Source organism: Mugil cephalus, chromosome 4 (genome assembly GCF_022458985.1).
Source record: "Mugil cephalus isolate CIBA_MC_2020 chromosome 4, CIBA_Mcephalus_1.1, whole genome shotgun sequence".
In the NCBI taxonomy this organism is placed as follows: Eukaryota; Metazoa; Chordata; class Actinopteri; order Mugiliformes; family Mugilidae; genus Mugil; species Mugil cephalus.
Window position 1 is genome coordinate 6887379 of NC_061773.1, and position 14006 is coordinate 6901384.

Consider the following 14006-nt stretch of genomic DNA (forward strand, 5'->3'; position numbering starts at 1 on the left):
TGACCTGACTTCAATGTAAGAAGTCATGTTTGGAAGTTCCATGGTGATATATGAATTAATTAATATTTTGAACTGCAAGTAATGTTTTCTAAAAAAAAAAAAAAAAAAGAAAGAAAGAAAAAGAAAGAAAATTTGTTTCTCATGTATCATTGATATCCTGAATTATATATCATTTTATTTCTAAAACCATACTAAAGTTCATTTTTATGGCAACTGATATGTTTTCTGATTTGTGAAATGAAACAAAGAACAAAACTTTAACCCTAACACAAAACATAACTTTAAATGTGACTTCACCCAGTTATCTGCAAACTGACCTACATATTTAACCAGATAATACCTCACGTATATGTTTAAACATAAGAGTTCAGAAATTGTATAGTGCAAATAATAATAATAATATAATAAATAATAATAATAAAATAAAAAATAAAATAAAATACTTCATATTTCAATAAACTGGAGTTTGAAGTTGAAGTACTTTGATTGTCGTGATTCACTGTGAGAAACTTTATTCTAAAAATCATTCACAAAAACATATACTGTGCACATTCAATGTGTACCTGCTATATCACTCACGTGAAACATTGAAATATAATCCTATATGAAATGTGACGGAATAAAAGCTAAACGCAAATTCAGAATTTGGTCATTTTTTTTTATAGATCAATATATAAATAGTTTGACTTGGAATAAAAAGCACTTCTAGTATCTGTTGACGAGCCCTTGCTCTGAATTATCTGTCATGGGAGACGGATCCTTTATGGAAGAGGAGAATAGAATTTCTTGGGCAATCCTATTTTTTTTTTTTTCCCATCAAAGGTTTTTCTGAGCCTACAAAGCAGAAACGTTCAACCCACAGAGAAGTGTATAATACTTTAAATGACCTGGTGACAGGAAAATAAAATCCCACAAAGCTGCGTTTTACAGCGTGGAAAGAAAGAAAAGCAGGAGATATCTCAGCTCAGCAACAAAAAACAATACAGTGGCCGTAAGTGTATAGACCCCATATTCTGAAGTATCTAACAAAAGTGTGCTCTAATAATAACACCATAAAACCTGCCACAAACCTACATCCTTTCATCTACCTCACAGACACTGAATGAATGTTGTAGAAGCTTCTTTATTCTACACTCTCTGTTCTCTGCTCTTCCATGAAAAGCCTCTGCATTTTTCTCCTCCATCATTTCCTTTTAAAAGCTCCACATGCCACCTCTGGAAACACTACCTCTCGTAACTGGAATTTGGGGCGGGTGTGTGGTGCCTATGCAGGCTCTGTTGTGTGCAGCCGAGCACTCAGAAACAAAAGGCAGAACACGCTCTGACAAGTTCCGAATTATAAAGGGAAGAAATGGGAGAATGCGGTTGAAAACACAGGACATTACTCATACATGCATATATGGGTTAAGTCTAATTGTGGCTCTTCCCTGATCACTCATCGCTGCCTGCATTGGCACTGACCACATAAGATAAGGAGCAGCTGCAGAAAACTAAAAACAGTATGCTGACATATTTTAGCAGGAATACAAAGAAAAATAGTTGACAGGGTTGTCTTAGCTTTGAAATATAAAACCGGCATTAAATAACTTATAACGAGCCATAACAACTCTAAAATGACCGGGGGCAACGACGAGTCATTTAAAATGGGCCTTTGTTCATTACTCAGTATTACGTTCTCTTATTAGTATGTAACGGGTTGTGTATTCAAATTTATCCCAGACTGAGGTCACCATAATCCCCCTCGTCTGGCAAGTAGGAGTGTGGGGGTTGTCGAGAGCGTGACTGAAAGTGAAATCTACTTTGGTAAAGACCTGTGTTAAATGTAATGGATTCTGGCAAAGGAGCCTAATAAAGATGACAGCACACATTCATATGCATTCGTTTGTGTGCTCAGCTTGACAAAGTCTGCTCCGCAGGCTTAACAAAGGGGAGGAAGGAAGCCAGAGGCTGTGGCGAATGCCTGGGGGTGTGGGGTGACAACACACACACACACACAAACAGTGGCCCTCAAGCTCGCGTCCTGTGGTCTCTCAAGTCTGAAGTTATAGCAGTGACAGCTGGGCTAGCACACCCCGCATGGGCTCATTCTCTCTTTAGCAGCCCTCTGCACACACACACACACACACACACACACCCTCAGTCTGCAGCGCACACAAACACAGGATGCTCCATCCTGTTTACTGTTTACATTTCACAGTGGCCGGCCAACCTGGGAGGGCTCTGCAGTGTGATCACAGGCATTACAGCTGTTTGTAAGGTAGCAGTGTGGATGGTGACGGTGTGTGTCTCCTACAGTTGCTTTAATTGTAGGTGTTCCAATTACCATTTTTTTCTTTTCTGACTTCATTTACAGGGAAACGGTTAAAGGGTATTTTGCTCATGCTGGCATGAAAGCTGAAAAACAAAAGTTTAGATTCCTTCCTACTGAAGTGCCTTGTGGTCAGATAGCATCATGTTATTCAGCTGAAAACCTCTGTGGAAAAAAAAAAACACAAATCGAAACATGTGTAGGTGTGTGTTACGTGCCTTGCGTGAGACTGCTGAGTCTAGGGCCTTGTAACGACCACATGTGTTCAGGAGAATGAAAGGCAGGACCTAAAAGGACGACTGGCAGTGTGGTCCACAACAATCACATCACCGTTTTGCGAAAAAGACACCTGCTTTGTTTGAGGTAGGCCTGGATTGGGCGTTGACATGAGACAGCTGAACACAGCAGAGCAAACACAAGCAAATGTTTGCATTGTTTTGTATTGTTCTGATTGTATTTTATTTATGATTTTTAGCTTGCTGTCAGAGGGATGCCGTCGTTTTTCTGAACCATTTATTGATGACAACAGGATCTGTCAAAGGTATGTGTGACACTGGTGGGGAGCAGCTATTCCACACAAACACCAACAGGGGTCCCTCTTGTTAAGACAATACACAGCAGAGAACAGCTGCCCCTAAGTGACAGTCAACCAGAAAGCTAAAGAGACATGTGATGAAACCGTCACAGCTTTTGCTTGATGATTTACTAAGCAGTTTAAGAAAAAATGTGTTCATTTTAAAAATGATATGCTCCATAGTTATTGTGCATTCTCAGTAAAAAATTAAAAAAAATAAAAAATAAAATAAATTAAGATGTAATTTTGTTAAAATTAAAATTTCCGTGACATTTGATTTAATTTCTTGTTATATGAAATAGCCTTTCAAACTCTGCCGACAAACACACACAACATAAATAAGTGATTAGAAGACTACTCTGTGTAGTTTTTGGCGCTACACTCCCAGCAGTGCACAACATGTCAAACAGATCTGAAAATAGAGGAAAAGGGTAAGACTGTGTGCCTTTTTAGAGACTTGTGCCTCGTTTGGAGCAACTAATGTACTGTTTAGAACTAAAATAGATGTATGTCTGTATTTAGCGAATGACAGCAGTCTGAATAAATTCATTATTTTTTGTGCTTAACTTTCTTCCGTTACCACGTATAGAACAAACTGAGAACAAACCGACTTAAAGTTACGAGTAACGTGCTTTAGTGTTTCTGAATCTACTTCGGAAAAGCTTTTAGACACATTATGGCATCTCAATCCTTATATTGCTATTTCGCAGCATCCACCGCAGGGACTGAGCAGATCGGTGTCACGTGACCAATACAGGAAGCGTCTTTTGATGGTGTATCCACTACGGGGCAGGTTCGTACACAAATTAACTCTGTACCTAGTTTCGTTTTGTCTTTTTAGTGGTTATATTTATAGTTTTGTTTTTTTTACTAGTTTTTGCCGACATTACAATTGCGGGTTTAGTGAGAGGCTAGTAGAGGAGCGCGTGTTTGTAGCGGAACTGAAGTTTGACAGCTAGCAGGTGGCATGTTGGTTAAACGTGTCATCCACATCTCCTCTGTCGGTGTGTTTGTTTTCTGTTTTATACCAGAAGCAAACGAGCAATAAAAAGGGTGCGACTTTGCTCCAGTCACGTCAGTTAATCTTTGATTTTTGGACCAAATCCTCCATAAATATGTGTTACCATCGCTAACGTTTCATCTTGTATGAAACAGCAGTTTAACTTAACTAAAACCCGGATGTTGGTGGTAATGGTATGTTGTAATTTGCATTTTCGTTCTTTACTTAACCGCTTCATCAGTCGATAAATAATAATCCCTCAGAGTTAAATTTTGTGATGTCTAGTTTTCTGGCTGGCGACTGCAGCAGTAGGGGAAGAAAAATTAATATTGCACACAAATTAATTCAACGCGCGTGCAGCAAAATACCTGAAAGCGACTTTCTGATCCGGAGGCAAAGTCTGAATGTTGTAAAACGATCAAGCCACCCAACTACTCCAGTTTGTGTTATACTTGGGATGCTTTTATTACTCATTGATAGTTGTGTTTTTATAAGGAACTCCTTTCTAATAGACTCACAACGGCCTCGATTCTTGATGGCACTGATTCCAACATGTTCCAGCATCACAAACTTTTGCAGACACTGAACATATTGTGTCTGTCATACAAATAGTCCCTCCTGCAGTAAAGCACTCACCCCCACACGATGCTGCCACCCCCATACTTCAATGGCCATGTTTACATGGGCTTATGTGTTCACTGATAATTGGACTGATGACCCAATACTCTCTAGTGTACCCACCTCAGTTGCAACAGACTGTCCCTACTGGACGGAATTTTCTGCCACTTTGAGAGCGGTGTAAATGTTAGGTTTGATAGTTTCTCTTTGGGTTATTACATTCTTTCCGCCCCATGGTGGGTTACACGTGTTTCAGGGAATGACCCAGACATCGCAAAACAAAAAGTGTTTGAAAAGATGAATGAAGCCAAAAATTATTTGAGCACAGCCGTTTTTTTCTATTTAATGAATTCAGGGTTTTAATAAAGTGGAAAAAACGCAACTTTGTTCATTTTAAAAAAGTCTGATCAGGTCATTTTACACCCATGCAATTATTAATGTGGTAAGCTATTATTAGGATGATTTCAATTGGTGTTGAAGTAATATATTGTCCATATAAAGACAGCAAATGTCATTTGGGATAAATAAATAGATAGATATCTATCTATCTATCTATCTATCTATCTATCTATCTATCTATCTATCTATCTATCTATCTATCGCAATTACAAGATGTCCTTGCAATTACAGTCAGTACAAACCATTTTAATTCAATCATACAGTACAGTATCTATACTGATTAACCACAGACTATGGTAAGGAATACCTTATCATTGGGAAAGGTTCAAGTCTAAACTGTGCTTTTCTCGTCTTGTTGAACTTTTCATCATTTGATTACATCATTCTGTGTGTGTGCTGTCTGTCTTTACGTTTAAATGCAGACAGGTGACACATGAAGAAATGGCAGAGTAAGATGACAGGTTTTGTCACATGTTCCATGTGCATTTTAATGTAATTTTGGTACAAATGGTACTCAATAAATTAAAAGCTGATCAACCCGTCTAATTTAGTCATTTAGTTTAATTTGGTCTTCAGTGACCACTACAAATCTGTGATGTATTGTAAAGTCAAAGATAAATGGGTAAAAGAAAAAGAAAGAAAAAGAAATATAACAGTATGCAGTAACAACATTCATATAACAATGTGTATATAATTGGAAACAGTACACAGACATTTTATTTAATCATTTATTTATTTATTTTACTGAATGGTCATTCTGAATTTAAAAAGTATTCATGTCCGATAAGTTTCTACCAGTTCCATTTTTTAATTATTCACAACGATGAAACTGCACAAGTTGTTGCTGCTATGTAACAGTTCAGTGGTGAACATTCAGTAAGTGAATCAATGTCAGTATAATTTTTTTCTATATTCCACAGGCACTTTCATTCAAGACCCACATATTATTCTGTTCTGAGTTATGCAGGAAAAAAGACGTCTTCACAAATATGCATCTCACAGCCACAGTGACATTCTCACAGCCCTGAAAATAGTCATGTGCTAAACGTACTATGTACTATGAACTAAAGGCTAATAATCGATTAGTCACATCAATTCACTGGAGTCATGAGAAAAAGCTTCAACATCCCTGAAGTTCTGTCTGAACATTTGACCACGAGACACGAGTAGAACTCAGCAGTACATGTCTCTGGTGCTTTCCCCATTCAAATCTTGACTGTATATGTGGACGGAAGCTTTGTTTTTCACCTGAATCACCACTTTATGTCCAGATGTTCCTCTTAAGATTCCACGTCATGAAAATTGGTTCTTGAACGTTTTGTAGATGTGAGAGTCGCTCAGATTTCTGGAAACAGAAGATGCCTTATTTCTGTCTGTTTATGGTGAATTTAATGGAATTTTCTACGCTGATAGAAAACTGAAAGCAGCCTGTGCCCGAAGATGAATCAAGTGTGGAAAATGTCAGTCAGCGCTGTAGAGCGATAAAGCCACCACTATAACAAAGATAGTGCTTTCTTTATTGATTCACAAGATTAATTATAGAATGGGAAAAAAAGATGAATCGTTTTAAGTTTTGAAAGAGCAACTGAAGAAACTAAATTAGGCGTAAACGTGCGTTTCCCAGCTGTCCTGCTTACGTGGAGGGGTGTTGCACATCCTCCCCTTTCCTGAACAAAGTAAGACAGCCCTAAAGCTCAGTTGCTGTTAAAGCCGCCAGCATTCATGAGGTGGCCTTTGCTATTTGCCTTGCCACTGAGTAAACATGGCTGCTGGCTGCAGGAATTCCAGATGTTATGCTCCGTCGTAAAGTCAGCCTCATTCTGGGGGTGTTCTGTTCTAGTCTCCCTTAAAGGACAGGAAAATAAAATGCTCCCTGTCATAAACTCACTTTATATTTATAGTTGGTAAAAAGTTATATTGACGAGTTATATAAAAGTTATATAAGAGAAAATCCCAATACAATTGTGCCTTTATGCGTGATGGTGAGTTTCAGAGCAGCTTTTTTCCCCCCAGGTAGCACCCATTCAAAATATGTTTGATCGTTTAGTCTGCAGATCTGTGAAATTATATATTCCATATTCCTCTCATTAAGGTGCATATTTAGTAGGTGCATTGTCAGAACAGTTTTTATATCATTGACTTATAAGACGTTGAATAGTTGACCATTCCCGGACCAGTATCTCCCGGCTTTTTATTTCTCCAAATTAAATATGGTAGATATGATGATTATTCTTAGTAATCAATAAGAACACAATGACTTATTTGTTTATTTATTTTACGCCAGCGTTTTTGCTCAATAAATGTTTGTATTTTCTTGCAAAATCCTGGGTGGATTTCCCCTCAACAGCACAGCTCTTGTACTGGAATCTCGATGCCTCTGAGCAAAGTTCAAAGTCTACACCCCTGATCCACCAATTTCCATTGACAACTACACTCATGACAGGATCACTGGCTCTCAAGGGACTTTAAGAAAAGCTGGAGACAGAGACTTTGCTAAGTAAATTATTTCATTTAATCTTTGGAGATTGGTGTAGGTTCCTTTGAATATTGACTGTTGCTTACGTTCATAGTTTTCATGTTGGTTGCCTGTCTTGTCTTCCATGGTCTATTAATCGGTGTGGAATTAGTTAAATTATATAATTTGAATTTCACTTCTTCTAAAATAGTTCATAGCATGAGAATATTGTTATATTGTGCAGAGAAGCTTTTGTGTTTCCTTTGCTTTTTTTTTTTTTGCCAAACACTCAGATAAATCTCCAGGTATCATGATCATTTTTGAAAGTGGTTGCAACTTCATGAAGATTCACTTCGTCAGCTGTAAAACTAAAGCTGAACATGTTTGAGCATTAGACACACGCATTGTGTTATTTTTAGTGCTTGGTGTCACTTCCCTGTTTAACCTTTATACACAGCAAATTGAGAAGAGTTGAATTCTTGGTGTTAAACTAGACATACACTAGTAGGGTTAATTATACTCTGGGTAGAGTTAATCCATTACAATTAACTCTCAGTCGACAAATAGTTGTCGTCAAAACCGAGTGTATAAAGGAAGTGTCATTAAAATAAAACCTCTAGGTGTAAATGTTTAAATATTAACTCCAAACTTCTTACTTTAAACTCTGATCCTGTATTTAACACCTCCAGTGTTAACGCCCCCCACGGAAACTATAATTTTACTCGTCGCACTGTTTCTAACCACCCGAACACCTGCACAATGAGCTACAGGTTAGCATGGTTAGCATGCATGCATGTCTGGCCACACTGTAACATAAAAAGTGAGTAAAAGCAGTAAATGGTACGTTTGGCTTGACGTTTCGGCTGAATGAGACGAGTCATGCACTTTGCAACCATAGATATAAAACGCGATAAGATGATACTAATGGTTCGGAGTTGCTAGCTAGCGTGCTAAAGTGGTGCTAATGCTACATACATACACTGTGCCTTACTGATGCATGTTATAATATTTGTGGTGCAAGTTTGAAAATAAATGTTTTTGAACTGCCAAATATGACTACCTTTTTATTTTAGTAAAGTTTATTGTCCAAGTATTTTTGTAGGATTATATAAGAATTATATTGACACGTTTTAAGTGTTATGGGGGTAACACTTATGTAGTTAAGAAATAGTCCTCTGAGAAAGTTAATTGCTAACACTACATAAAAATGATAAAAAACTAAAACTGGTTGGTGTTAGTCAGTGTGAAATTTAACTACAAGAAGAGTCAAATTTACACAAATTTTAATTTAAAGGTACCAACACAAGAAAAAGTGTTAAATTAATACTGTGAGGCGTGGACCCATATAGACACTTTAAAAGTGTTAAGATCAACTCTTACAGTGTTAATTTGGGTATGCTAATTTTACTGTGTATGACTCAGTGATTTCCTGCATTTAGTGTTTGTCTTGGCTGTGTTCATACAGCGGTTTGGACGTTGGGAGCAGAGGATGTTTTTGACTGCGTTCCTGCTTCTGGTCGCTCTGGGTGCCCAGGGAGCACATGGTGAGGAGAAAGAGGAGGCTCAGAGACGTGGCCATGTCTCCGTGGTCATAGTGGGGGGCACGGGCGACCTGGCAAAGAAATACCTGTGGCAGGGATTCTTCCATCTCTACGTCAACCAGGTCAGTAGTGGAAACACCTTTTCCTTCTATGGCGGAGGACTGTCGCCTGCAGACAAAGGCGCAGCGCTCCTCTCTGAGATCCTGAAGGCTGTGAGCTGCTCGAAGGACGTATCTCAGGAACGCTGCGCTCTGGTCAAAGAGCAGTTCCTGCGTCTGTCACTGTACCGGCAGCTGAAGACACTTGAAGACTATCAGAACCTGGACAAGGAAATTAAGCAACAGCTTAATGAGGAAGGAATGACAGAGGCAGGGAGGCTCTTCTACCTCTCTGTCCCGGCCTTTGCCTATGCGGACATCGCAGAGAAGATAAATAACAGTTGCAGGCCAGCCAGCGAGGCCTGGCTGAGGGTGGTGCTGGAGAAACCGTTCGGACACGACTACAAGAGCGCTCAAGTGTTGGCATCTCAACTTGGGAGCTCTCTGAAGGATGAGGAAATGTACAGAATTGACCATTACTTGGGGAAGCAGGTGAGAACATGCGGTATGAGTGTAAGAAAAGAGTGTGTGACTCTGGCAGTGAAGATGTGTGATTTCACTAAATGTCTTTTGTTTTCCTTTCGTGAAAAAGGTTGTTTCAAAGATACTTCCATTCAGGATAGAGAACAGAAAATCTCTGGATCCCATCTGGAACAAGCAGCACATTGAACGAGTGGAGATCGTCTTGAAGGAGACTTTGGATGTTAAAGGTGAAGTTTTTATCTCCTGAGGGCTGGTGTGGGAGTCGTTACGTGTCTTTTCCCTTAGTGTTTCGTGTGTGTCCACATTGTTGCCAGTAGCGGGTTTCCTGTTTGCAGCCTTTCAGCTGATTCAACACATTCAGTCGGTCACTGAACAAGGACAACGGTCAAAGAGAACGCACAAGGCTCTTCCCCCTTTTACTTCATGTTCATCTCATCTGAGCGCAGACACTTGAATGCATGAACTGTAGACCAGGTGAATCAGCATGATTCAGGAGAGGCCTGCTCTGTATGATGTGCTGTTCTTGTGGTTTTTGAGGGAGTTTGTTCTTTTCACACAAGCCACAGCGTATGTACTAGCAGCTTGGCTGTAGTCTTTGTAGTGTGCCTAAAGTGCAACTAGGCTCAGGGCCTTTGTTGTCTGTAGTTCTTTGATGTGCGTGTGGTTTGGTGTCTCCATACCTTAAGACCGGATTATATGCTGTGTGTTTGTCATTTTATCCTCAAAGGTCGTATTCCTTTCTACGACGAGTACGGGGTGATCAGAGATGTGCTTCAGAACCACCTGACTGAGGTGATGACGCTGCTGACCATGAAGCTTCCCGTGAATGTGAGCAGCGCTGAGGAGGTTCTTCGGAACAAGCTCCACATCTTCCGTTCCCTGCAGCCTTTAGGCAACAATCAAGCTGTGATCGGCCAGTACCAAGCTTACAGAGCAGAGGTTCAGCAGGAGTTGAATAAGACCAAAGATCATGTTAGTCGCACACCAACGTTTGCAGGTGAACTTTCTTTTTTGATCGTCTTTCTTGTTTACTCACTCTCTGTTGACATGTATTGTAACATGTGACTGTTTCTTCATGTTTCAGCTGTGCTTGCACACATCGATGAAGCTCAGTACGAAGGCGTGCCACTCCTTTTGATCTCGGGCAAGATGCTAGATCAAAGAGTCGGATACGCACGCATACTTTTTAAGAACGACATATTTTGTCTACAGAACACCCACAGCGTTCACTGCAAGCCCAAACAGATCGTGTTCTACTTCGGCCATGGCAGCCTTCAGTATCCGGCGATTCTTGTGAGTAAGAACTTATTCAAGCCCACTCTGATGGACAGCGAGTGGAAGGAAGTGACTGAGCATACAGATGTCAGCGTTTTAGGTCTGCCTATTTCAGACTACTACGTTCAAACCCCAAAGGAGCAGAGGGAGGCGTACACGGAGCTTATCTCCCACATCTTCGCGGGGCGTAAGAATAGCTTCATCAGCACTGAAAACCTCTTGGCGTCCTGGGGCTTATGGACGCCTCTGCTCACTAGCTTAGCCAGCTCTCATCCCCGCATCTACCCCGGGGGCGCCGACAACGGAGACATGCTGGACGTCCGTCTGAGAGGGAACGACATCAGCTTCATCAGCGAGGCTGTGATAATCAGCCCCGATCAGATGGGCTCGGCGAACGATTTCCAAGTGATGCAGGGCAAGTTTCGCGGCACTGTTATGGTGTCCGCGTGGGCGGAGGAGCTGGTCGAGAAGCTGGCCGAAGATATGCAGGAGGCGGCGGAGGCGGCGGTGCGCGACGCCGGCGTTTTCCACCTGGCTCTCTCCGGTGGCTCCACCCCCCTCGCTCTGTTCCAGAGGTTGGCCCTCCACCACTTCACCTTCCCCTGGAGGGACACCCACGTGTGGATGGTGGACGAGCGCTGCGTGCCCATGACCGAGCCGGAGTCGAACTTCCACGGCTTGTACAACTACCTGCTGCAGCACGTGAGGGTGCCCTACTACAACATCCACCCCATGCCCGTGCAGCTCAACCAGCGCCTGTGTGTGGAAGAGGACGGAGGAGCTCTGCTGTACGAGAAAGAGCTCGGCAAACTGGTCAACGGCTCCAGCTTCCACTTCGTGGTGTTGGGCGTCGGCTACGACGGGCACACGGCGTCTCTGTTCCCCGGGGGTAAGGTGGACGAACACGGGGAGAGTCTGGTGATCCTCACCGAGAGCCCCGTCAAGCCCCACCAGCGTATGACCCTCACTTTGAACGCCATCAACCGAGCCCAGAAGGTCGCTCTTCTGGTGATGGGGAAAGGCAAACACGAGCTGATCACCCAACTGAGCCGCGTGAAGGACAACACAGACAAATACCCTGTCACTGGGGTGAACCCTGACAATGGTAAACTAGTTTGGTACATAGACTACGACGCACTTTTAGGATAAACGCGATTCGTGCCTAACTGCCGATCAGGTAAATATATTTGGAGCAGCTTTAATTGGACAGGTGGTCGGTGAAAATGAATGTACGAGCCAGCATTTAAAGGACCAGTGGGTTTTACACGTTTTAGCTTATGAACTATGAATGACGCATTGAACTTTACTGCTGCATTTTTGAAATGATGTCATCAGGTATCTGATCCGTTTCCCACCAGCCGCTGGGTTGAGTTTAGAGGAAGACGGAATGACTTCATCGAAACGAAGAAGTCCACACACGCTCGTGCTTGTGGGTAGTGGGACTTCAAGAGGTTTGCGGTTTCTTCAGATCTCAGGTGAACTTACAGATATACAGTTTAATCCACGTCTCTTCAGTGTGTATTTTCTATTGTTACGTGCCAGCGAACCACCCGCGAACAATGTGTTTTATTTCTGAGTAAAAGAAAGACATACATTTGTGACACACGTTGGTGCTTCTCTAATAAAAAACACACATTCCTGACACATGTTGACATTCCTCCACGAATATTCAGCGCATACAGTTTACAGGTATTTTTTTATGGACTAAACAATTTTATTTTATTTTTTTTACTGGAATGCTGGAATCTACTGAGTTTCAGTAGCAATATATTTTTATTGTGCCTGACGAAAAGATTTCCCGCGCATCCTCAACCACCACCACATCTGTTGGGAATATGGACAAAGTGGAACCATTCATCATCACACCAGCACCACATGCAGCCTTTCAGTTCTAGGCCACAGGAATCTAAACCTTTTCCTCATAGATGATTGCAGTTTGAAGTGTTTTGATTTCTTTCTTCTTTTACGGTTGAGACATTTATGCGTTGATTCATTTTCACATATCAAAGGTTTAAAATGTTCCACTGAATTTTTTTTTTTTTTTTTTTTATACACATAAATCATTTTTCCAGCGGCTAATTTGCCAAGTATATTTAGCTGATGGGCATGACCTATGGTTTGGAGGTGTTTTTTTATTTTATTTTATTTTATTTTGGAACAGCATCTTCAATAATTACTTCTTCTTAATTTTCCTCCAAGAATATGTTACATTTTCCAATAACATGAGATATCTCTGTCTCAGTTATATGCAAATTTCATATCTGCATAATGCAGTCTGCTGTGTATTACATGAAACAAATACAAAAAAACACTTGTAACAGTCCAGACATCTGCTTTTCTGAAGTGAGCATTAAAACGTGATATGGATTAAGTCACTTGCCCTCCCTTTTTTATTATTCCTCTCCTCGTGGTTTTAAGTTACCAGCTGCTGGCGGGATGGAAACCTCATGAATCCTTAATATGTGCCGTATCCGATGTCGGCGTGGGACAGCTGGACTGTTTTATCGCTCATTGTTCCTGTGCGGGTCCGTCTCGGGCCGCCTCTTCGTCAACCAGAATCCTGCCTTCACCATGAAGAAACCTGAATGGACACGAGCAGGTGTTAGTCGTTTGAAGAGCTCATGAATGAACGCTCTGGTTTGTGTCGGGCGTCGTTCACCTGTGCTGAGGCTACAGGCTGCCGTTAGCGCGAGGGACATGTAGTACAGCTCTGGGGTGGTTTTGGACTGTGAATATACACGAAAATCCTTATTAAACTGCAGTTAACTTTGCAGAACTTCCCTAACGTTGTTTTTCTTACACATGCTGCTGCTGTGAGGGTCAGGATGGTCGTACACAGTCCTTGTCCGCACGACAGCAGCCCAAAGGCGTGATAGGCCGCCCACAGGCTCTGAGGAACTGGGTCTATCAGTGTGAATATCACTGAAAACCCTTGGATGAGAAGTTCATATTAATTTTCTTTTTTTTTTTCTTTTTGGTTTTTGAAATCGTCTGATCTGATGATACTTACCTACAGCGACGAAAGACAGGGCGATGGACGCCGACAGGTTGTTCAGAAGAGGCTGTCTGCAGTATCTTGAGGACTTGGGCCTTTAAGCAAAACACCATTGTTAGTGCAACGTTCCCTTTTGTCCAAGTGACCCATGATCTATATGGCTTGCTGCCATCGCCTGCGTCCTAGTTACCTTCCCATGACGTAGAACTGAGGGACCAGAAGCACTGCAGTGAACACTACGTTCACTATCTGACTGTTTT

At 41.4% G+C, this 14006-nt stretch overlaps 1 protein-coding gene across 3 annotated transcripts; it reads left to right on the forward strand.

Annotated features, from left to right (window-relative positions):
- The first annotated feature begins 3607 nt into the window (after positions 1-3607).
- h6pd (hexose-6-phosphate dehydrogenase (glucose 1-dehydrogenase)) lies at positions 3608-13122 on the forward strand. 3 transcript variants are annotated; one of them, XM_047582173.1, is made up of 5 exons: positions 3608-3675; positions 8820-9485; positions 9586-9703; positions 10204-10473; positions 10561-13122. In XM_047582173.1, exons 2-5 carry the CDS (start codon positions 8844-8846, stop codon positions 11898-11900), a joined length of 2370 nt encoding a protein of 789 aa, XP_047438129.1. In that variant the 5' UTR covers positions 3608-3675; positions 8820-8843; the 3' UTR covers positions 11901-13122. The 3 variants fall into 3 exon arrangements, with proteins under 3 accessions (XP_047438129.1, XP_047438128.1, XP_047438130.1); XM_047582172.1 differs by lacking the exon at positions 3608-3675 and adding an exon at positions 5315-7396; XM_047582174.1 differs by lacking the exon at positions 3608-3675 and adding an exon at positions 7445-8174.
- Positions 13123-14006: the final 884 nt, after the last annotated feature.